The 24,352-nt window shown below is 45.2% G+C and overlaps 2 protein-coding genes and 3 long non-coding RNA genes across 19 annotated transcripts in view; 3 read left to right on the forward strand and 2 right to left on the reverse strand.

The window, feature by feature from the left end:
• The window catches only part of LOC114844665 (catenin delta-2-like), an 83,918-nt gene extending 69,817 nt beyond the window's left edge, over positions 1–14,101 (reverse strand). For all 4 annotated transcript variants that reach the window (XM_041068094.2, XM_041068091.2, XM_041068092.2 and 1 more), the window contains exon 1: positions 13,961–14,101. The gene's annotated coding sequence lies outside the window, so the exon portion shown is untranslated. The remainder of the gene's footprint in view (positions 1–13,960) is intronic.
• On the forward strand, positions 11,352–12,180 carry LOC129603263 (uncharacterized). Of its 6 annotated transcripts, none has more exons than XR_008693007.1 (4): positions 11,352–11,482; positions 11,524–11,627; positions 11,727–11,928; positions 11,968–12,180. It is a non-coding gene; the product is annotated as an uncharacterized LOC129603263 (long non-coding RNA). The 6 variants fall into 6 exon arrangements; XR_008693010.1 differs by having other exon boundaries at positions 11,524–11,606; positions 11,686–11,928; XR_008693011.1 differs by lacking the exon at positions 11,352–11,482 and adding an exon at positions 11,647–11,687 and having other exon boundaries at positions 11,489–11,546.
• On the forward strand, positions 14,092–18,005 carry LOC121201787 (uncharacterized). 4 transcript variants are annotated; one of them, XR_008693004.1, is made up of 5 exons: positions 14,092–14,228; positions 14,476–14,592; positions 15,365–15,544; positions 15,828–17,421; positions 17,530–17,661. It is a non-coding gene; the product is annotated as an uncharacterized LOC121201787 (long non-coding RNA). The 4 variants fall into 4 exon arrangements; XR_005896893.2 differs by lacking the exon at positions 14,092–14,228 and adding an exon at positions 17,787–18,005 and having other exon boundaries at positions 14,378–14,592; positions 17,530–17,685; XR_008693005.1 differs by lacking the exon at positions 14,476–14,592 and having other exon boundaries at positions 14,096–14,228.
• LOC114844560 (uncharacterized) lies at positions 16,998–20,953 on the reverse strand. 3 transcript variants are annotated; one of them, XR_008693002.1, is made up of 4 exons: positions 20,703–20,953; positions 18,645–18,705; positions 17,520–17,846; positions 16,998–17,136 (listed from the first exon to the last, which is right to left on the reverse strand). It is a non-coding gene; the product is annotated as an uncharacterized LOC114844560 (long non-coding RNA). The 3 variants fall into 3 exon arrangements; XR_003783741.3 differs by having other exon boundaries at positions 18,611–18,705; XR_008693003.1 differs by lacking the exon at positions 20,703–20,953 and adding an exon at positions 19,189–19,242 and having other exon boundaries at positions 18,611–18,705.
• On the forward strand, positions 20,400–24,258 carry pkia (cAMP-dependent protein kinase inhibitor alpha). Of its 2 annotated transcripts, none has more exons than XM_055503615.1 (3): positions 20,400–20,544; positions 21,736–21,926; positions 22,478–24,258. In XM_055503615.1, exons 2-3 carry the CDS (start codon positions 21,764–21,766, stop codon positions 22,549–22,551), a joined length of 237 nt encoding a protein of 78 aa, XP_055359590.1. In that variant the 5' UTR covers positions 20,400–20,544; positions 21,736–21,763; the 3' UTR covers positions 22,552–24,258. The 2 variants fall into 2 exon arrangements, with proteins under 2 accessions (XP_055359590.1, XP_055359589.1); XM_055503614.1 differs by lacking the exon at positions 20,400–20,544 and adding an exon at positions 20,998–21,297.
• Positions 24,259–24,352: the final 94 nt, after the last annotated feature.

Here is a 24,352-nt window from a genome sequence, read left to right on the forward strand (position 1 = left end):
CACATAACAACAGTACACACACACGTTCACATGACTGTGAAGCGCAGGTTTGTAAATATTAGAGCATAAATGTGAAGAACTGCAGGCTTTATCCTACAATTAAACCAAACAGTGTACACACCAAGGACGCACCGTCACGAAACCATGTCAGTGAAGTCATTCATTATTTACTCAGCAGGTAAAAACCAAAAAACAAGATGCATTTTCCATTAGACTCAAGAGTCTGAGCTCAGCTCATTATCGCAGAACCTGACAGATATTAGCACAGCTAATTGAAGAACTGCCTTAAAAGGGGCGCTCGTCCCATTATTAGCATCCGGGGAATCTTCAGATCGCTGCTCATTCAGTGATCCTCTCAGCAGCTCTGCCTTCTGTTTGTTACTGTGCATCTTGCACTTTGTGAGGACAGAAGGACTCAGACGCCCTTTGAGGTTCATTTGCCATTTTATTTGGTGGAACATATTTCATAAATACGTAAAAATAAACCAATAATAAATTCTGAAGTAAATCCATTTTCTCTGAATCCCTCATTCTTTAATTCTTATATAAAAATGCAAGGACATCTATGTGAAGACTCATGAGAATTTTCCACACCTTCAGTACAAATCAAATGTCGAGTGTTTTTAAGCAACTCGTTCTCAGGCTTTAGTCACTCACGATCTTGTTAAGTAAAAAATACCCTAAGAAATAGGTTTTAACCTGCCGTGAATCTGTGTTCACAGTTCATGTGAGGACTGTGTGCTGATCCTGGGAAGAGAGATTTAGACATATTTATAATTCTGCCTGTTATATTTCAATGTCCTTCTTTTGGACTGGAAAGGCAATAATATTGTTTCCTCTGAATACACAAAAAGGCCTATTGAATAATATATCACAACAATGGGATTGTTTGTCATGGATGGATTGTCATGGATCATGGATCTTATTCGTATGCTTGTTTTGTCTCTGTCGTAATTACAGTATCCTGCGTTTAGGTCTAATTGTATAGAATCATCATTTTCAGGGGTGGAGGTTGGTGTGAGCATGGTTTTGCCTGCGGGCACACAGATCCATGTCATTAAAGAGATGCTTCCAACTGAAGGACTGTGACTGAAACAATATTCAGATGTTTTTAACGCCTGTTAAATTCCACTCATATGCTGCTTTCACACAAAATCACTGCTTCAAACCATTATTTGTACTGAATGTATATGGGTCAGATTTCACTTATTAGTGCTTAAAGTAGAAATTGAGTAATGAAGTAATAACTTGAAAAAAGTATATTAAAAACTAAATAATTAAATCATCTAAACTAGCAACAGGTTTCTTGGATCCAATACAAACTATTCAAAGTCTGTCTGTACTGTCCTGCACAGCCTTTACTGAGGAAAACTCTTGACCCTGGAGTTCGACCTCATGATGAGCTGAGGTCCAATCTGCCCTTTGGCTTGTAACAATTAACTAATAATCTTTCTATACTGGTTCTGTTGCATTCAACAGTATACATCACAAGATCCTATTACAGAAACTGAAACACAGCATCAGGATGAAAGGAGCAGCAGTATTAAATCTATTGACTGATTCCCATTTCTTTCCTAACGATGAATCTTCCATATGTCAACATTTAACATTTCGCAACAAATCCAGACACTGGAGCTTCAAAGTTAAGAAACAGTGGGAAGTTGACAATACCCATAATGCCCTGGTTCGCAGTACGTATTCCAGCAGCTGTGTTGAGATAGTTGTATTCATGTGTCATGTGAGGTCGTGAACCATACTTTTTGCAGAAAAGTGCCTTCAGATGACCTTTAGACTTTTAATAATTGTCGCCATGTAATTAAACTTAATTGAGATGAGCTGCAGCACCCGAATGACCCTCATGAGGAAAAGTAATTAGGATGGATACTGATGTGAGAGCGACCCTTTGGTCGTCATGTACATGCTGCAAAGCAACACAAGCTTGTACATGGTGGGAATGGACAGAAAACATGAATATTTATGGGTTCTTTCTCCTTTTATGACACCTACACAACTGTAGCGGCAATTCTGGAGTCCAGTCAAAAGGGGTCGTCAGAAATTGGTTGAAGAAGATGGACCATGAAGAGAGAATATGAGAGAACTACTGTATGGAAGCTGCACAGCTGACCTCCTCTATTAATGTGCTGTTGACTGATACTGGCATGAAGGAGAGGGGACGAATGGAGAGCGAGGACTCTCCCTCCAGCTGATACGCTGCGTTCAGGAACACACGCTGGTCCCTTCTGAATGGAAGGGGAATGAACACGATGAATCATTGTCATCAACATTTGATTTTAACGTAGTTTAATGGCGCCGACCGGGTTTGACCTGCTTCTACAGAACGTAAACCGCCCTGAATAAGAATGAAGCCCGGCTTCACCTCCGACACCGATCCCGTGTTTCTCGGCTGCTGCGGACTGGAGGAGCTGAACCCCAAAGAAGCCCCTTTTCACTGCTGCATCTGCCTCCAAAGAAGCAACTAAAAATACCCTCAACATCCTGAATTATGCATAATTTCCTTAGATCCTCAAGGAGATCAGCTTCGCCGCATGCTGTAATTACAGGCGTTACGAACGCAGCCATAAACAACGTTCCTCCACCCAGAGACGACCTCGGACCGGGCCGCGATGGGAGCGTGTTTACGAACAGAGTGTTTGGTTCCAGAAGAGAAGAAACAACAGTATGGAAAAACAGCAGCTCAGCAAACGATCAGCAATGGATTCTGATGTTTCTTTAAAACTCCTGCACAATCGCAACGTGATGAAAGCACGCGATCCTGAGAACTGCTGGTGTCCTTCTCAAACGCACTGCCAGCCTCTCAGAATGTGGACAACAGGGTTATTCCCATTGGTTACTTATCTGGAAGAACTCTGGATACACAACATGCATCCACAGCAGCTTTTTAATGTAGGACCAAAACAATCAACTGTGCTTTGACCTGGTGAGAACAAAAAGAAAAACAGATCAAATCAGACTGAGGAACCAAATGATGATAAAGAACTTTTACAGCGTAACATCATTAGGCATCACACACACACACACACACACACACACACACACACACACACACACACACACACGCGGACAGACGCACACACACACACACGCACACACACACACACACACACACACACACACACACACACACACACACACACGCGGACAGACGCACACACACACACACACACACACACACACACACACACGCGGACAGACGCACACACACACACACACACACACACACACACACACACACACACACACACACACACACACACACACACAACCCTACATGACAGTACGGTTCTCGTGGATCATTACCGGCCCAGATCCCTGCTTGCACACTGTACCCACTGTAGTCTATTCATAATACATCAGGACGACTGAAGGGCTTCTCTCAGAAGGAGTGACATCACTGGAGATACAGCAGCACTTATGGAATGCGGCCTTGAAGAGGAACGTCGGCCCCGGGGCTTTAACCTAGAACCGAAGCTGTGACTGGGCTTCAAATGGCATCAAACAAACACAGGACTGTGCAGAAGACATGATGCCCATTGGAGAATCCATGAAATGTCAGGGAGACATGTTTGAAACCACTGGAATCAGTTATGGTTCAAATGCATGTTTGACATTCTGTCTGTTATTTGTGGCTCATCATTTTCATCTCACATCCAGACTAACACTGGCTGGCTGCAAATAATGAACCCAGATATTTGTCCCTGCAGGTGAAACCGCGCATTATTTCCAGGTCCTGTTCAACTTCCAGAGCGGTTTGAATCTCACTCACAGGTCCAAACACAATGTTGCAGTGGCTCCGTCCAGCTTTTCTCTTTCTTACCCGTTATCTCACTTGAACAGGACGTGCTGTTTCATTCCCAGCAGCGCCGATACATTTTTAGCAGATTGAGCAAAAACAGCGCCAGGCTTCAGACGGGTTTGAATGGTCACAAAGCATCAACACAAACCCACGAGCAGCGCTTCCCCTGAGCATGTGCTCAGCTCCGTGAATGAAGTGAGCGCTGACGGCCAGTGGATGCAGACACCATCAAAGGCCTCCGTGCACCAATCGTACGTGAGTCTGACTGGCCTGTCCCAAAGCATTGCGGCGCATTTCCTCTTTAGAGCATGAAAAATGATGCAACTGTGCCCTGGAGTGTATGTGGAGTGGATGCGTTCCCGTCCTGCTCCTTCTCTCTTGCAGTCCTATAAATAGTGGAGAGTGCTGCTGTCTCTCATATTTCATGTGTCACTGGCTCCACAGTCAGCGGTGAGGCCTGTTCTCTGTGTATGCACGGCCTCTCCCTGTCTCCCTCGGCATTCGTTTCCACTTCCTCACTTTCTTTTTCTGCCGTCTAACGTTCTCTCCTCTCGTCCTCCCTCATCCCTGTTTTCAGCCTTAAGGCCTGGCTTAAGCCGCACATGTAGCACGGGACCGGGTCCTTCTGCTGCATGAAGTATATGAACGACTACTGCAGCAAAAGCTGTTAGTGCAACATTACAGAATGATGCATTTCATTTGTCATATGCATTGTTGAATCATAGCAAAATCAACTAATAAACAAAGGAATATATGACCTGATGTCAAGCGTATTTATTCAACAGCAGACGGGCAAAAAGTTGGTCATGTTCTTTAAAAATTATTATCACTTACTTATAATAATGTTTGGTAAATGCAAAAATCATGTAGGGTTCGGTTGAAGATTGGATAAAGCAGTAAATGATTATTATGATTTATTTTTTGGTCCTGTGGTACAGTGAGTCTAGTGTTAGGGGTGAATTTCTTATTTGAGTCGTTGTTGCAGACAATCATCATAATTATAACTATAATAGATTAGTTTCCACTAATCTTGTATGAAAGCTGTTACACTAAATCATAAGAATGCTCTGACAAGCTTTCTATAAAGCCTTGAATGACGTGACAGAGAAGTCGGACAGCGCACATCGTCCTCCAGCTTATCATCTGATCAATGTCTTCCATTAATTAGGCTAAAAGTGAGTTAACCAAGGACACAGCATTATTCCACGGCAACCAATCAATGAGCTTCATTAATTTGGCCCGAAGGCCAGGAGAAGTGGGGGCACCCCAGCAGCAGAGGAGGGAGGAGGAACAAGGAAGTGCCTCCCATCAGGGAGCACATGGAGCGGCCTGTCAGGCAGCCGAGGGGACACCTCCCAGGAATGAACCCTCGGCCACTGAAGTGTGAAGCCTTTCGTCTCACGCTTAGTCATCGCCAGGACACTCAGTGCAACCGGACAACTCCTCTTAGTTAGAAAAAAAGGTCTGAGGAAAGATTCACGTTTATCGATGATCGGAGGCGCGTCCTCCTCGTCTCGTCGTCACGACGGCGAAGTGTGACAGCGTCAGTCAGCAGACGAAGGATGAGGATGAGTGGAGCACGGGCACCGCTACACACAGGTAACGAACGCATGGTGAGGTCTGAGCTGGGAGCCACAAACGCTTTCACCGCTAAATAGCACATAGCAAAAGTAATAATTAGTCTTTAACCCAGGTTTCATTATTAAGAACATTAAGAACACACACACACACACACACACACACACACACACACACACACAACAACACACACACACACACACACACACACACACACACACACACAACACTAACCACACACACACACACACACACACACACACACACACACACACACACACACACACACACACACAACACTAACCCACTAACACTAACACACACACACACACAGCACCACATGTAAACTCAAAAGATCATCACAGTTGCTACAATTCATCCGGCGCTGCCAACTGTTTTCAGAGAAAAGTAGCTAAATCCTGCTCAAAAGGTCAAGATGATTCTGGACCAGCAGCTTTCAGTCCAACTGCCTGCTGTCAAAGGAGTCACACACTTTGTGCTCGGCTTATTTAAGGGAAATACGGGTGGGTCTCACAATGTGACCCTAAATGTGTGCTGGACCTGGTGAGGCGTTAAGTGTAGACAGAACGGGTGTTGGGCATCGCTCCACAGCAGCGTGTGGTTTGGACCAGAGCTCATCAGACTGGTTAGACACTGGTTAGAGACTGGTTAGAGATTGGTTAGATACGAGTTAGACACTGGTTAGAGACTGGCTAGAGACTGGCTAGAGACTGGTTAGAGACCGGTTAGACACTGGTTAGACACTGGTTAGAGACTGGTTAGACACTGGTTACAGACTGGCTAAAGACTGGTTAGACACTGGTTAGACACTGGCTAGAGACTGGTTAGAGACCGGTTAGACACTGGTTAGACACTGGTTAGAGACTGGCTAGAGACTGGTTAGAGACCGGTTAGACACTGGTTAGACACTGGTTAGAGACTGGTTAGACACTGGTTAGAGACTGGCTAAAGACTGGTTAGACACTGGTTAGACACTGGCTAGAGATTGGTTAGATACGCGTTAGACACTGGTTAGAGACTGGTTAGAGACTGGTTAGACACTGGTTGGACACTGGCTAGAGACCGGTTAGACACTGGTTAGACACTGGCTAGAGACTGGTTAGAGACTGGCTAGAGACTGGTTAGAGACTGGTTAGACACTGGTTAGAGACTGGCTAGAGACTGGTTAGAGACCGTTTAGACACTGGTTAGAGACTGGTTAGAGACTGGTTACAGACTGGTTAGACACTGGCTAGAGATTGGTTAAATACGAGTTAGACACTGGTTAGAGACTGGCTAGAGACTGGCTAGAGACTGGTTAGAGACCGGTTAGACACTGGTTAGACACTGGTTAGACACTGGTTAGAGACTGGCTAGAGACTGGTTAGAGACTGGTTAGACACTGGTTAGAGACTGGCTAGAGACTGGTTAGAGACTGTTTAGACACTGGTTAGAGACTGGTTAGAGACTGGTTACAGACTGGTTAGACACTGGCTAGAGATTGGTTAAATACGAGTTAGACACTGGTTAGAGACTGGCTAGAGACTGGCTAGAGACTGGTTAGAGACCGGTTAGACACTGGTTAGACACTGGTTAGAGACTGGTTAGACACTGGTTAGAGACTGGCTAAAGACTGGTTAGACACTGGTTAGACACTGGCTAGAGATTGGTTAGATACGCGTTAGACACTGGTTAGAGACTGGTTAGAGACTGGTTAGACACTGGTTGGACACTGGCTAGAGACCGGTTAGACACTGGTTAGAGACTGGCTAGAGGTAGGTTGAGCCTGGTCCAGTCCCTCATCACTCACAGCCAGCGTCCCACCTGACAGGATGCGAGCAACTGCTGAGCAAACCTTTAGCATAAAAAGGAGATTAGCTGTGATCAGCGACCAGCTGCACGAGGCCACAGTGAATGAAGAGGCATTAGGGCCAAACAAAGCTGGGATCCGCTGGCCAGACGCCACTTCCTCAACTCTCCACACACGCACAAAAAGCTGCAAGCTGGCAAACGCAGGGTTAGAAATTAATGAGCGCCGTGACACCACAAAACCCCTGCGACAGCAAGATGTGTCATATTCACACTCCTCAGTCATTAGTGGCCTGTTGGTCTTTGTTATATGGGCATGTGTTGTCATCAGTGCAGTGCAGCTTGGGGGTCGCAGACCTGGACGCTCGGGTCAGGAAACAACCACGGACACAGACTGACTCTGTGCAGCAGACGACAGAGCACACGAAACGCAGAGTCAGCAGAAAGAGAGCAGACAGGGTGAAAACCAGAACCACAGCAAATGGAAACGAAGTGATTCACACCAGAGATGGAACCTGGTTTAACAGTGGACTTTTAGTCTTCCTTTCACAAAACAGTGACAGAGAAGTGCAAATGTACAGTCTGATGAAACTGGACACAAAAAGAAACAAAGGAGAAAAAAAAATCCTAAATCCAATGCAAAATCATTCACTTCACACTCAGAGAGAATCTCTTTGCCTCCGTTTGTGAATGTGACCTCTGACTGCACAGAATACAGGTGGTAAAAAAAGCAGGGAGGATTGCTCTCATCCAGGTGAGAAGTGATGAATGGAGGTTCCACTGTGTCAGTGCTTCTTTAATTTACCTCCAACCACAAAAAAAACAGCAGGACCACTTTCATGCAAAAGGAAGAAGCTCATTTATTATTACACAATGTTCATAAACGCCAACGAGTACAAGAACAAAGGACGTCTGTCGGACTCATCCAGTCCAAAACACACACACACACACACACACACACACACACACACACACACACACACACACACACACACACACACACACACACACACACACACACACGTGTCATTTGAAAAGACAAGATAAGAGACACAAGTCTGCTGCACAATTGCTACACACACTCTCCAAAGTTGATCCATAGTGTTTAAGTTCAACATCTGAATCATCATCTCCTTTTAATGGAAGTCCCACTTAAACCTGAGGTCGTTTTGGCAGCATTAGAAGGGACAGGCTTTATGCTTCTTCACAGCTCCATCACGGTAACTATCACCCACGTCAAACACAGAGTCCCACCAATGTGAGGTTGCAGCCAAATAATGCAGCCTCTCATATAAACGACCTCAAAGACCTCCACCCAGTAAACTGTAAACATACTGTACTTAAATATGGGAAAACAGTGGATTCATAAACGTCAGGAAGAATTTAGATCCACACACATCTGCTAAAGTCATCATCATTGTAAAGATCTGTCTAAAATCCTATATAGGTCCTTTATTGTCCACACGCCTTTTGAAAAGTCATTCCACGGTTCATGTGTTGGTTACATCTTATCAGAAGAGCACACTGTTCTCACTCACACATAGTAACAACAGTAACAAACCAGAAGTGGAATGTTCTCTTCCACTCCCACACACACGCACGCGCACACGCGCGCGCACACACACACACACACACACACACACACACACACACACACACACACACACACACACACACACACACACAGCTAATTGGTAGTCGCCCCTTTCTGACCTCTCCTCATACACAAAAAGTCATCGCTGTGACAGTGGAGTTTTGCTCATTATCCCCAACAAGGGTCACCCTTGTTAGAACTCAGGCTGCACCTGGCTGACATCACAGCAACGAGTCCCTGTTGCCACAGCAACCAGAGCTTGGCAGCATCCCAAGTCCACGGGGGACTGATTGGGAGCACACGGCGCGAGGCGGATTGGGAGAAGTGTCGTCTCCACGGTGTGAATGGACACGCGGCGTTGGAGCTGTGAGGTCAGTGCACAGAGTGAAACACGAGGACTGGTCTCAACGGAAGCGTGGAGCACCGACAGAACACGCCTCAGTCATAGTAGAAGACGGCGGTGCTCCATCAGCTGAGCAAAGTCACAACTCCTCTACGCCTCATTTCCTTTCTAAAGTCAACTAAACCGCATGAATGGACTGAGCCGAGTCACAGAGAAACAAGGCAAGAGTTACCAAAGAGCCCATCGAGTGAGAAAACCAGTGACAAACCAGTTTGCCCAGCAGCCAAATGCTTAATGTTAGGTGAAGAACAAAAGAAAAGAAGAGCTCTACAACCGGTTACACAGCAAATAAAGGACTCAGGAGGTCAAACAGTGGTGGTTAACCTTCAGTTAAACATCACAAGTTGAATGAAAAGTATGAAAAATATTCAATAAAAAAGGATTCAATAAAAATATGGGATAGTTGCCGTGAAGACGGGGTCTAAGCACAAACCATGGACACGCTCCACAGACCGTGATGTTGGTCTGAAGTTGCACTGTGGGAAACGCAGGCATTGTGTTTAACACAGAGGATTGTGTGCAACATGCAACACATTCACAGTTTGGACGTCTCATCTTCAACTTTAACAGAAGCTAATGGTTTGATGGAGTCACTACCGAGACCTACAGCAAACAAACTATCTCAGTTAGCATCGAATGAACCACAGAGTTCTGTGGGCTGAGAGGACGGGACCGAGCTACAGGAACCGACAAACACCTCGACTCAACCCGTCATGGTGCCAGTGTACACACACACACACACACACACACACACACACGCACGCACGCACGCACGCACGCACGCACGCACGCACGCACACACACACACACACACACACACGCACGCACGCACGCACGCACGCACACACACACACATTCGCACGCACGCACACACACGCACGCACACACACACACACACACACACACACACACACACACACACACACACACACACACACACACACGTACAGAACACTGGGCCAGTGTTCTGGAGCCTGCGACACTACGGGCTAGAAACTGTCTACAAACCAGAAAATACGTTAAATGAGACAATAACACAGTCAAGATGACTCAATAAGCAGCACAGCGGCAGTGCTGCATCATGTATCACTACAGATAAAATACATGACGTTAGAGTGGAGAGAGCCTCGCCTCCAACTATACTAAAAGTGAGTGGAAGGAACGTGGAGGCCTCTGCACCATTATGTGATAGGGTGCATGATGTCTGCAGTGTGGCCCACATTTGGCAACTCCTGCTGTTTCCGCTCTGACTGGGTCCAGAGATAAAAGGTTGTCGACCAGGCAACATGCTTTATCTCCCACATCTACTGGCTGAAGGTGGAGGAAGTACCACACAGCAGCTGGGACTGGGATGAGATGGAGCTGGAAGACAAGGACTTGACCAGCACTTGTGCTCCCTCTCTCTCTCTCTCTCTCTCTCTCACCCTCTCTTTCTCTCTCGACACAGGATCATGAGGGACACAATTAAAAAGCATAATGTTGTAAAAGAAGATTTTAGTGGTGATTCTCAAGAAAAACATATAGAGATGTATATGAAATAAGACTTCCCGTGATACTATGCATAATTATTATTTGTTGTTCTATTATTTCAACCCACACCATCAAAAATGTCCTAGAGAAACTGCTCTTCTACATAGCGTAGTTTTGTGTAGCGGGTGCTAAAAGTGACAAAAAAACGATACTTCTACAAACTGGGTCAAGAATAAAGTGTTTGTCAGTCCGTCCCATCCCTGTTGGCTGCTTTCATCTATTTCCTAATGCAGTTTGATTTCCATTTAGCAACTGGGTCCCTGCGGTTTCTATTTATTTATCTCAGACTGATGCGTTAGATTAGAAGCTTTGTCACCTTCACACGCCATGTTATAAAGTTACACACTTCATAAAGGTTTGTAGACCTTAATTACTTCATAGTTGAATTTAAAAATGTTTATGTATCACAAATTATTGAAATTTACTCATTGGCATTAATCTATTTTTTCATCTTGTGAACCAAATTAATTGTGTTACAATTGTACATTATTCATTAGAATAATCTCAATAGATCAATATTGAAACCAATATTTTGATTGAGTCTCCTCTGATCAGACTCAGAAAGAGTTTGTCCACAGATGCATAGTTTACTCATTAAAACTTAATGAAGGCTGTTGCAGCAGCTGGGTCCAGTGTTTGTGTGCGTGATAATCACTCAGTGCATCACTTTTCAGACCTCTCACAAGAGATGGTTTGTATGTCCACTACACTACCCACCATTAGGTCCAGACAAAGAAGGGAGAGTGGGGTGGAGGTGTGTGTGAGAGTGGGTGGAGGTGTGAGAGTGGGGTGGAGGTGTGTGAGAGTGGGGTAAAGGTGTGTGAGAGTGGGGTAAAGGTGTGTGAGAGTGGGGTGGAGGTGTGTGAGAGTGGGTGGAGGTGTGAGAGTGGGGTAAAGGTGTGTGAGAGTGGGGTGGAGGTGTGAGAGTGGGTGGAGGTGTGTGAGAGTGGGGTAAAGGTGTGTGAGAGTGGGTGGAGGTGTGTGTGAGTGGGGTGGAGGTGTGAGAGTGGGTGGAGGTGTGTGTGAGTGGGGTAAAGGTGTGTGAGAGTGGGTGGAGGTGTGTGAGAGTGGGGTGGAGGTGTGTGAGAGGGGGTAAAGGTGTGTGAGAGTGGGTGGAGGTGTGTGAGAGTGGGGTAAAGGTGTGTGAGAGTGGGTGGAGGTGTGTGAGTGGGGTAAAGGTGTGTGAGAGTGGGTGGAGGTGTGTGAGAGTGGGGTGGAGGTGTGTGAGAGGGGGTGGAGGTGTGAGAGTGGGGTGGAGGTGTGAGAGTGGGGTGGAGGTGTGTGAGAGTGGGGTAAAGGTGTGTGAGAGTGGGTGGAGGTGTGTGTGAGTGGGTGGAGGGTTAACAGTCCGCTCAGCGGGTGAACGTTGTGTGAAGACGCTGTGGGAACGCGTGCGGCTCCGTTCGGGAACAGAAGCTCTTTGATCAGTTAAATGTTGTGACGAGAACCCCGTCTGCAGCTTCACCTGCGTCTGAAGTGTGGAGCTCTGCTGCTTCTAATGGGACCGGAGCCAGTGAACACGCGCTGCCAGTGTGCACTGTGGCAGAGCCAGCGACGAGTGGAGGAGACAGCTCTAAACTGGGATCACGGCCACGACCACAGTGTGTTTACATTAGAGTGATTACACTACTCTTAGGTGGAGGCGTCCCACCAGGCTCTCAGCACCGGTGTCAGGACCTGCGTGGGTGGAGGTTCAGTCTGAGCAGCCTTAAATGCTTGTTTCATCTCTAGTGAATAAAAATAATCCCAATAATTAATAATCCCACACTTTAAACCACAACACGTTGTTTCAGTGCAGTTTGTGCGTGTGTGCACTTTGTTTACACATTACACATTACTGGACGCACTGGCAGACACATTCAATCAGCTGTGAATGGGGCTAAGCTAGTCTCCAGGCTTCATGCTAGCGCAAGCTAACTCTCTGCTGAGCGTTCTGACCACCATACAACAATATTACTTAAGAATTATAAAAACAGAACTTATATCTAAATGACTGTTAATCATGACAATGAGCCTGTGCATGAGCAGAACCAGAATCTACTTGATTGGTTCTAACCCACGACTAAAAGCCAAACCTTCCACCAGGCCTGAAGGGTTGTGCGGTTAATCCACAGGTAGGAACGCTACAGTTTCCTATCGTTCATCTCAGTCAGTGAACACATCACCTCCACCATGGACGTGCACTGGTCCCCACAGGAAACCTCTCCTACTGGAAACCACTAAAGGCCTGAAAGTGGAAGCATCGCAGCCCAGGCTCGTTCTGCACCCCCCCTCCCCCCCTACACCACGGCCCCCCACGCCCATCATTAAACTTCTCATCAGGCTCCTCCATCTTGGGACTCATCTGTGATCGGCACAACTGCTCTACAGCTGAAAAGAGGAGGGAAATCACTGTAAATGAGGCATCCTGTGCCACCGAACGGAGGGAACCATCATTTCTCTTCACTTACTATATACAACGCCACTGATAGTAGGGACCAGCACGGTGGTGCTGTTGGAATACAGTAGTGCTGGCAGAGTGATGAATGGCATTAATTACTCTACAGTGAGAGGAGAAACAGCCTGCAGCTCATCAAACACGCGCTCATGCTTTTCCGTGTGATCAACACGGAGCTCCTGAAGCGAACGGTCCGGTCCGGAGCGGTCCGGAGCGGCCCGGTCCGCTCATCCGCCCTGGAGGAAGCTCCACGCGCCAGCGGAGGCAACACAAAGATGCTGCAGCCGCTGTCACACGTGACGATCTCAGGGATATCGCTCACATTTAGGTCAATCTGAAGGTAACAGCGCCCCCCTCACACACACACACACACACACACACACACACACACACACACACACACACACACACACACACATACACTCCTCGCCATCCGTCTATCCGAGGCCGTGTGTGGGGGTCGGTGGAGAGGGAGCGGGTGGTGTGTGTGTGTGTGTGTGTGTGTGTGTGTGTGTGTGTGTGTGTGTGTGTGTGTGTGCGCGCGTGTGTGCGTGTGTGTGTGTGTGAGGGGGGCATTTTCAGTCCACAATCGCGGCTGCACCACAGCCCTTTAGCGCATCGGAATGAAATAGACAATTCGGCAGCGGACATTAAATAACAACCAACACTTCGAGCACAATGCAGCAGCCATGCACGGTCCGTGTGCTGTCGGACATTAGCAACGTTAACATCTGCACAGATGGGGGTGTGAGGCGAGCGGAATGAGGAAACTGGAATGACATTGCGCGTGCTTACTGTAAAATAAATTCCCTAGGGAAATGGAGGGTCTCCGTTCTCCCTCTCGACTCCCTCCTTTCCGACGTGCGAATATCCCGAAAATCAGACCATGCAAAGCCGGCAGTCAGTCATTCCACCCTGCAAAGTGTTGGGTCCAGCGGCGGGCGAAGGGGGAGAAAGGCGAGAGCATCCGAGAGGAGAGCGCCAGCTGTGGGGAGGAAATGAGGAGGAAGGAGCGGCTGGGCCGGAGCACTGCGCACAGGAGCGGCGGCGGAGAGCGGCAGAGGTGCGCGCGCTCGCTCGCTCGCTCGCGCTCTCTCTCTGTCTCTCTCTCTCTCTCTCTCTCTCTCTCTCTGTCTCTCTCTCTCTCTCGTTCTCTCTTTTTCTTCCCTCTTCTCTTCTCCCCCCCTCTCTTCTCTTCTCTTCTCTTCTCTTCTTCTCTCTCTCTCTCTCTCTCTCTCGTTCTCTCTTTCTGTCTCTCTCTCCCCCACTCTATTCTCGTTCACAATACAAGCCCCCCTCATCCCCGCCAGACACACTGACAGACGGCTTTGGTAACAGCGTCAGCAGCGCCCTCCACCGGTTATGAGGGGAACTGCGGCGGGGACCGTGAGAAACGACAGCAGACGTCTGCAGCAGCGTTGTGACTGGTCAGGACATTAAAACACTACCGGGCTACATTGGTTGACGGTCTGGGCTACTTATTACATTGCCCTGTCACATAATCTGACCTTTCACCTTTCATTGCAGCACTGGAACATACGGCATTGTGTTTCTCAATTTAAAAAATGTAGTGTTCACATAGATGCCGAATGTGTTTAAAACTGTCTAAATTCACCGTGTAAACGGCTTCGACCTTGACTTTTACACAAACGTTTATAATCTGGTCAAACTAGCTCAGCTGTAATCTGACAAGCCAAAGTTTACAAGCTGATTAGCTAATTAGCTGTTAGCCTGCAGACCGAGATTAGCAGCTACCTTTCCTCCCGGCGGACGTGCGCTCGATCTCTCCCTCAGCAAATTAAAGCGTGACGGTGCGTCCGCTTTCAGGCTAATGCTGTTATTCCAAAGTGCAGCTCTTTTTGTTTTGCAGAGCAACGTTCTCGAACTGTTGCTGTTTGTGTTATAGTCAGGCTATGACACATGGAATAGTGATTATTACTTACCTTATTTTACATTATTCAAACACAGTTTAGCTGCAGACAAAAAAGACGTTCTGCTTCTGCTTATTATGAATAGTGTGTGTTTTTTGTGTAGTTTATGTGATAGGGAAACATAAAAAACAAATATTTTCTATGAACTGAAGGAGCTACACATACTTTAAATTCTGTTAAAATATGTTATACGATGTGTCATAATGAAATATTAACACATTTATTAACACCCTGCTGTGCAACGTATAACAAAGTTTTCGTTATTCAGGTGAGTCAATTCCCAGCTCTGATTTGAGGACAAAGACAAAGGCCGCAGCTCAAAACTACACCTTTACACTGGGCTTCAGGTGCCTTCTGGTGCGAGGTTTAATTCCACACGTTCCACATGTTTTATTATCTAAGACTGACTGGACCCGGGTTCACCTCCCGACCGGAGCGTTGAGTTCAGGTCAGTAATGTGGGACGTTCAGTTCAGTGTCACACATTTTCAGCCAACATACAGTACTTTACACCTGCACACGTTCACTCGCTCAGTGTGCTTCACTGCACAAGGAACCATTTCAGATCATCAGCACACGTTACAGCTGAAATTTCAAATATTAAAATGAAAAAGGTCTCATACATAAACATACAAACACATATATACACACACACATCACTTTAAATATAGTGTAAAGCAGAATGACGCTTGTTGAGGTCTAAATTTAATTCATTCATTTATCCTGTTCCAGAGCTTCGTGCATCGAGCCATTTGCAGCTTATCCTCCACTGCTCTAATGACCTGACATCTCTGCAGGGATCATTAAAGTTTCATCTGACCTCATCTAAAAACTGAAGCCCCCTTAAGCAAGGCACTTGTCTGCTCCAGTGGAGCAGCTCGGTTTCCATCAGTAGGAAACGTAGCGTATTGCATGGGAAGTTGCTGTGTGTGTGTGTGTGTGTGTGTGTGTGTGTGTGTGTGTGTGTGTGTGTGTGTGTGTGTGTGTGTGTGTGTGTGTTTTATGATGAGATAAAGCAGTGTTCTGATAATTTACAGTATTGGTAGCTGTACGTCAGTGTGGTCAAGAAACAAACAAACAAAAAAAAAAAAAAAAAGAAACATGAAAAGGTTCATATATTTTTATCGATACTTGATAATTACTTTGGTTTATATTTTTATACTATATAAACCAAAATGTGAGGTGTGTGGATGTAGAAAAGGGAAGATTGGCCTTTTCACAGTCAGGTGTCTGAATCCAGCAACAAACACTACAAAGACCACTGTATACTCAGACCAGAGAATAATTTTGTTTTTCTTTAGGTCTTTAGGTTCCAGCTTTTTTCCCTGCGTGTCTCCATTAGTCGCTGTCATCTGTCAGAGACTGAAAAGCTAATGTTAGTTCAACACTGCAGGATAAAGCTGCACATTTTGATGCAAAGTGATCCCTTTAATAATGAACAATTATAAGGTTACGCAATTACACCAGTCACTTTAATAAGTGCTGTCACTTTGGCTCATTCGTGTGCACGTAATGCTGATTATTGACGACCTGTAGAGATGACACTGTTTCTCTCTTTCTTTCAACAATTGTGTATTTATTATCTTCTGTATTATCTGTCTTTTTTGTGCTGTTGCAACATATCAATTTCTCAATCACAGTACAGATAAAGGTTTTCCATTCAATTCTAAAACAGTTCAGTCATTTTTAAACTACAAAGGCTGGATCATTGGTAAATGTAGGCAAAAGAAATAAAGAATTCACCAAAATGTTAATAACCATGATGCGTCTGGTGTTATGGCCCAGTCCGTGTTTGTGTGTTTCTGCATTTGTGCGTTTGTGTGTTTGTGTGTTTGTGTTTCTGCGTTTGCTTGTGCATTTGTGTGTTTGTGCGTTTCTGCATTTGTGTGTTTGTGTGTGCAGAGGTGTGCTGGGGGTGTGTGTTTGCAGGTCAGCTGGAGGCTCGGTGATTGGTGGAGAAGGAGCCGAGGCTGGGCCCCGTTGGCTGCATCGAAGAGGCGCCAGCATCAACGGCCTGTCACTGTCATTCTCCAGGGCGACTCTGAAGAGCAGAAATAGACAAAGCGTTGTTATTACAGATTGTGTGTTTTGTGTAACAATTACGAGTTGTGATGAGGCAGGGGTGAGCTGCCTTTACTGTATCTTTTCTAGTTAAATGTCTTTTGTTTTTCTTTCAGTTGGGTTTCAATAATTGACAGCAGCCTTGTAATGAGATCCTCCCCTCACGCGGCTCTGAAGCTGCAGGACATGTAGAATTATCTAAACTACTGCAACCTCTGAAACCAAAGCTAGAATGACCTAAGTCTTACACAGCACCTTGGAAAGGGTGGGTGGGTGCGTGTGTGTGGGGGGGTCCCAAAGCACTGTACAGTATATACTGTCGACACTACTTGAGATAAACACTTATTCTAATAAATAGCAGACCTATTTTCAGTCTGCAGAGTGGTGCTGGGAATGGAGTGGGCCGTCCGTGCTCCTGGACCCGGCCGGAACATCTGGGTACTGAGTCCCTTACGAGGAGAGAGAGAGTGAATGTGTCTGGGCAATAAATCAGACAGAATCTTTCCTTATCATGAACCAGTGCCCACATGTAATCACACGTGTTCAAGTGCACAGCATTTTACATTGAGGTAACAGTGCAGCTCTTTTTCTTAAATGCATATTTTCTGTATGTGTACATGTGTTTTCCAGAAGTTAAGATTCAAAGTGCAGCCTGGCAGGAGGCACTGAGTGAAACCACCTGAGAACAGGCTGGAGAACGGGAGACGTGTGAGCGCGAGCAGGTCAGCAGCAGACAAAGCAACCAACCCGATGGGACCCACGGAACCAGAATCACAATGGAGGATGGGGAAGTCCCAACACACGGGAGCAAGAGGGAGGAAAGAAAGGAAGAATGGGGCATCATCAGTCTGGAGTAAGTAGCAGCAGGAGAACCAACCAGCACATGACTGACACATGCTGACAAGCTTTTGGAAGGAGGTGAGGCCACAGATGTGCGTTTGGCAAAGAGATGCAACAGAGACATCATGTGGACGAAAAGCGCGACCGCAGGCAGTGAAATTCACAGTGCAGCGTATTAATCGGACCACATTCCCATAGGTTGTAAATACATGTTCCAATACAGCATGTTCAAACACTGAAGTATATGTCGCTGCCTGACCTCTGCTGAGATGAAGGCATACAGTAGATGGCTACATTAATAACTAACATTAATGGCAAGAAGACAGTCGTGATGGTTATGGACGGCGCTGCTTCGTCCTCATGTAAATAGATCTGACACGAGTAGCCAGCGATCGCAAACATGGGATCTAATGTGAACCCTGATCATAACCAACAATCAGGTCAGGGCCTCACTGCTGCCTCCAGGTTCCTATTAATGAGCTTAAATGAATAAAGTTGGATTCATAGCCTCTATATCAAGTCAGAAAACTACTATACTATAATGTTTCTAAATCTGACTGAAATATTCACGTTTCCAAACTGAGCAATTCAAACTCCCCAAACATAAGACTCACCTCATCAGCGTAGACTGACAGCCCAGCGTCTCACCTGTGTGCTTTTCTTTCTCTTTCTTCTTGAAGACTCCATCTCAGCCTCCCTCTTCCTCCCCCTAAACAATGAAACAGACAGATAACGACCCATATTAATACCCTAATTTATTTTGGCCTCATCCTAGCTGTTAAAGATAAAAGCACACATACAATATGGAGGCTATACATTTGCAATGCAAAGAAACATTGCAGCTAAACTCCATGTAGTAGATATATGTAGTTTTATTTTTACAGTTGTCAGGTGACCTTAATATGATATTTAAATGGTTTGCCAATAAGTCATGATGATTTACTTTCAAAGCTGCTTGGGTAATTATACACTTTTTCAAAATAAGTAAGTGGCACTTACTATATTAACATCTTTATACTAATTAACACAAGTATTAATATAATAGTTTGAGAACAAATACCTGAAGAACATTCTAGCCTCAGTAATGATAACAGTACTTCCTAGCTATTATGATTAGTAAGTACGTTTGTAGATATTTTGTACAAAATGTAATTATCACTACTACTATTCAGTGAAATGTAGTTTAACTTACACTAACTGCAGAATTTGCTAAGTTGCTCACAAGCTCTTCCTCTTTAATGTGTTGTGTGCTAAAACAGTCCCCAGTTTGTCTGAACAGCATTTATAGGTTCCAGAATGTACCAACTGCTACTAGTGGGGGTTCATTAAAAATGAATTGAAAGGTAGTTACAGCAGTGAGACTGTGGCATATTTTCAGTGTCAATATCCAAAACTCAGATTTCTTTGTCTGTGTCTATTGATTTATGAGGTGATGATGTGACCCAACTGAGTGGTAGGAGTGATCACACTATAAAAAGACTGCCAGCCCACAGGGGAGGCTTTGGTAGCTCATAGCAACTGTGGGCAGCAGTGCTTGTGCTTGAGCCACGTTCGTGTATGTTCTTTGATGGTGAGAAGAAACAGCAGTGATTGTGGATAGTTTGCTGACTAGCAGGTTATTGTGAACGCATCAGCTCCAGAAAAGCAAGGTGATGCTCGACATAAGGCCACAGAGCTGCGACGCACAATGAACTGTGTGTCTCTGGATCCTTATGGCTCCAACAGTGACACAGGTAAACAGGTATGAGTGAGCTGATCCCTGATGTCTCTTTGGCTTCAGCTGATGCCTTTTAACAACCTCCAACATGGTCACTTTCGATGCTGAAGCCCTGGGTTTCTAAAGGTCCCACACATAAATACGTTTTGTATTTGCACCATTTGGTTAATGGATGTCACAGCAAAAAGCTCTTATTTCGCATTTCACGTATCATTAAAACATTTCTGAATCATACACACCCAAGATATTTGAGTATTTGAATTTGAATTTCAAATACATAAATACGAAGCGCTTCGATGGCTAACTGGCACAATACTGGTTGCTCAGTACTGTAGAGCATTGGAGACCCGGGTTTAAAGTGTGTCCTGGTCACCAGGTGGATCCGACAGCAACGACAGCTGCCCAATGCTCTCTTCAGGGGAATAGGATAAAGTGCAGAAAACTAACTTTTTCGTTTCTGACTGCAGCTCTATCCTGTGTTATGGAATGGTAGAGCAACCGTACAGTATGTCTTGGAATTAACTTATTGTCACGATCTGGGTTTTTGTTTCTTGTTTTATTTTGAAGGACTTTCTGTTTCGCCTAAGTTGTCAGGTTTTGGTTCCATTTCCTGTTTTATTTTGTAGTACGTCCGGTTTCTGTTCTCATCGTGTCAGTTCTAGCGTTACTTCCGGTTTTCATTACACACACACCTGTCTTAGATTAGTAATCACCGCCAGCATTTAACCACCACCAGTCACATCAGTCGTTGCCAGAGCGTTTGTGAGCAGCGTTCCAGCAGTTTTCCCCAGTTCAACTTACTTCGTTTTGACTCCTGATTACCCCTGACTGGTACTGTAGCCGTGTTTTATCTGTTATCGAACCTTGCCCGTCTATGGACCAGGTTGCGCCTGCCGTTTTAGTATCTTAAAACCCGAGCCTTGCTGTGTATGAACTGGACTGTCTTCGCTAGCGAGTATTGGAATAAACCTTGTTTTTTCACCACCTACCTCGCGTCCCGGCACTGTGCATGTGGGTCCACTCTGCCGTATCCTGACACTTATATCTGGTCTAATTTCTCATCTTCATTATTTCCACTTCATTATTTCCAATATGTTTTAAATAAGCATTGGCCATGCCATTTTCTGCCCAAATAAGAATTTGTAGTCGTCCAGTGTATTCTCCGCTCACCGGGAGATGGGCGGGTTTCATTTTTACCAGGTGAACCTGAACGCCTCCTGAGGACCGTAGCGCTCGCATCCTTTTGTGTGTGTTGTCCAATCAGCGCTCACATGAGCTCTGCCGCTTGCTCATTGGTCGCAAACGAGGAAGATGCCGCCGCCATAGAGAATAGACTGGAGACTTTATAAACCAATCTACATGTGATACATATCCGTGGATTTACTCCACGCTCCGACGCGTCGCCGTACGTGGGGAGGAATTCAGGAGATTTTTAACTGGACTTTGCTCTTTTTTCCCTATTCTTCATCTGTGGATTCGTGTTTGTTTTGCTCGGTCGTTTGATGTGATGTCGGGCCCGCAGCGCTGCCTGTTTATTGGTGAAGTCACTCTGTAGTGATGTAGCTGCGGGTTATCACACTGAAGGTACGAACATTCTGATACGGGTCGACGTCATTGGGTAAAAAGAGAAGCGGCTGTGGTTCATTGTCCCCGTGTTACTTGACTTGTCGGCCTGATCATGCAGGATCATTAAGCAGGAGATCCTTGACACTGCAAAGCTACGAAAATGATTAAAAAGCGACAGTAGAGACTTTAGACACTAGATCATGAAATAAAATGAATTTAAAACAAACTGTCAGTATAAAGCAGAAAATCAAACTTATAAATTTATTTATTTATTATAGTAATTGGTCCCTAGGCTTAAAATCTCTCTCTCTCTCTCTCTCTCTCTCTCTCTCTCTCTCTCTCTCTCTCTCTCTCTCTCTCTCTCTCTCATACAGTATATGTAAATGTGTGTGTAACATGTCTCTACATTAACGTTAGACAGAAGCATGTGGTTATTAATGCTGAACCTCCCCTCAGGTGTTGATGTGTGAACGATGAACAAGCGATGTCTGATGTGGAGGCCACGTATGCAGACTTCATCGCCTCTGGCAGGACGGGGCGGAGGAACGCCCTGCATGACATCCTGCAGAGTCCCACCGACCCTGAGGGACGGGAGCTGCCCCTCACCTTGTCTCTGTCACAGCTGCACATTAACGCAGGAGGGGGAGGTACAGTAGGCAGCGCGACGCCACTGACATGTGTTACACACATATTCTGCAAGTGGAACTTTTTTACCATTTTGCATTAGTGTTTTTTATTTTTATTACTTTAAATTGAGCTTTTAAAATAAATAAATGAAATATTAGAATATTGTCCCACAAAGAAAGATTTGCAGCACTTTCCACGACACTGATTGTGGTTCATAGCCGTTTACTGTGTATTACGTCATTGCATATATGTTAAAATGCTGAGTTTTGTAAATACAATCCCACATTTACTACTTAACCGATCCAACACAATAACAATGGGATTTGTTGGGTTTTAGCTGTGTATGTAAATAAAAATGGTAATTTTCAGCTTCTCCAGACATTTGCACTCTCATCACATGTAGTCGGTGTGAAGCAGGCTCTCATCTGTTAAGGACGGACAAGGAGAGCATTTGAGGGTATTTAGACTTTGAGGAATGTGGGATTCTGCAGACGTTCAATATGAAGCTTGTTGAGAAGAAGAGAGAAAATGTCTCATGGTTTGCTAACGTCTAGGTTCAAATCTCTTCCAGACGGAGACAGTGCTGACGACAGCCAGAGTTCATCCTCGTCTGCACAGCGGGAGGCAGAGCAGAGGAACAGCTAACGTGCCCCACGCTGCTGCTGCTGCTGCTGGACAGAATGGACGGCCTTCAGCAGCCACTGTGATGGAGGAGTTGGTCTGGAGGGAGCTGGTGGTGGGATGGTAGCGGCGCTGCTGTGGAGGAGGGCGTTTCCACTAGCGCTCCAGAGTGTGATTATCCCCAGTGCTCTCGTGGCTCTGCACTAAAACACGTGGCCGGTGCGTGTCAGGCAGGTTGAGCAGCTGGAACAACCTGTAGCTGACGTTAGGCTGACCTTCAGGCCTAGTTGATACATATGTACAGACTGATGATGACTAGAATGAAAAGAACACATAGCCGGTGATCCCGTGGGAGCTTTGTAGGAACGTAAGCAATTTGTAAAACACTGACGTGAGGGGAAGCAGTGGAAATAACATGGGGTAGTGATGCTGAGAGCTTTTACTGCCAGTTGATGCTTTGTGCTTCCTATTAATTGATGATGTGAGATTCAACTACTGTAGACCTGAAATACGCCACTAAATAAATCACTGTGGTTTTGCTACTAAAGCTGTTACAAACTCTGCTGCAGGTCTTGATGATGTGGTCTGCATCCTACACAAATAGTCACAACAGTACATACATTTACAGTTAGTACATATTTACTACGCAACATGTTTGTGGTTGAACAGTGATGGTTTACTGTATATTTAAAATTTGCTTTATTTTTACTTTTCTATTGATTGATGACGTTGTAATTTGGAAATGTTTCATGGCCTTCTTGTCAGATACACAACTACAGTACATTGGGTTACATCAATGAAGGTACAGTAATAAACAACTACTTCCTCTAGCAGCACTGAAGACCAACAGTGAACACGGACACATTTTTAAGTGAAGTTTCATACTACAACTGTAGGTTTCATAGACTATTCTGTCCTGTGGCGTTCATCAAAGGACAGGAGCAAATAGGATTTATGCTAAAACAGGAATCCCTTAAAGTTATTTAGTTGAAGTACAGTACATTGCTGACGAGCTGCGTGTTTCAGGTCGCTTGTTTTGTGGGGCTGAATAATCCGTCAGACACGGACACAACTACTCATTTGCACTGAATCGTTGCTGGTGATGATCTCTGTAGGGTGAATAATGAAAATACCATTTTTTGCATTTCTGGAAAAAATTAGCGTTTGTTTTTTTTTATGTAGAAAACTTAAAAACTGCAAAACTCAACACATTGTGTGAAAGCTGAACTGAATTTATTACTTTGTGTAATAATATACTGTATATATGTACACAGATTCCATAAACACATTATGCATGCACTTTTAAACTGTGTTTTGTAAGTTGTCTCTGCAGTTTCCCGTTGTCTCGTTCCTGTTGGTTCAGATGATAAAACGAGTGTCTGTCAAAGTGGCCGTCGGGTTTTTAAACGGTGAAGTGGAGAGCGAGCGTCCACTGTTCTGCATGTAGACATGTGGCAGGTGCATGATTGTGCTTAATGTATTAACATTGGTTGACTGTCCCTGACCATGTGTTCTACTTCTGGAGTCAAATTAAAAACAAGACCTGATGACACTAAAATGCTGTTGTACTTTTGCCCTTTGACCAACAGATAGCACTGTGGAATAAGAGGGTTCACACCCACGTGTACATTTTAGACTTGGCTCTTACTCCATACTGCAAATTCTTACTGTAGGTAGTGAAACATTAACTAATGCAGTGTTTGTGTATAAATGATTAAATGGTGGAACTGCTCTGTTTCTGTCCACGGTTTGTGGGTCTGTGTGTTTTGCTGATCATGCAAATGCTCATTGGACAATTACTCTCTACCAGGAAGTTTCAGCAAGA

Source organism: Betta splendens, chromosome 17, assembly GCF_900634795.4.
Source record: "Betta splendens chromosome 17, fBetSpl5.4, whole genome shotgun sequence".
Lineage (NCBI taxonomy): Eukaryota > Metazoa > Chordata > Actinopteri > Anabantiformes > Osphronemidae > Betta > Betta splendens.

Coding starts and splice junctions, on each gene's coding strand:
- pkia (XM_055503615.1), top strand. CDS start 21,764: ATGTCTGATGTGGAGGCCACGTATGCAGACTTCATCGCCTCTGGCAGG. Junction 21,927..22,477: donor CATTAACGCAGGAGGGGGAG/GTACAGTAGGCA, acceptor AATCTCTTCCAG/ACGGAGACAGTGCTGACGAC.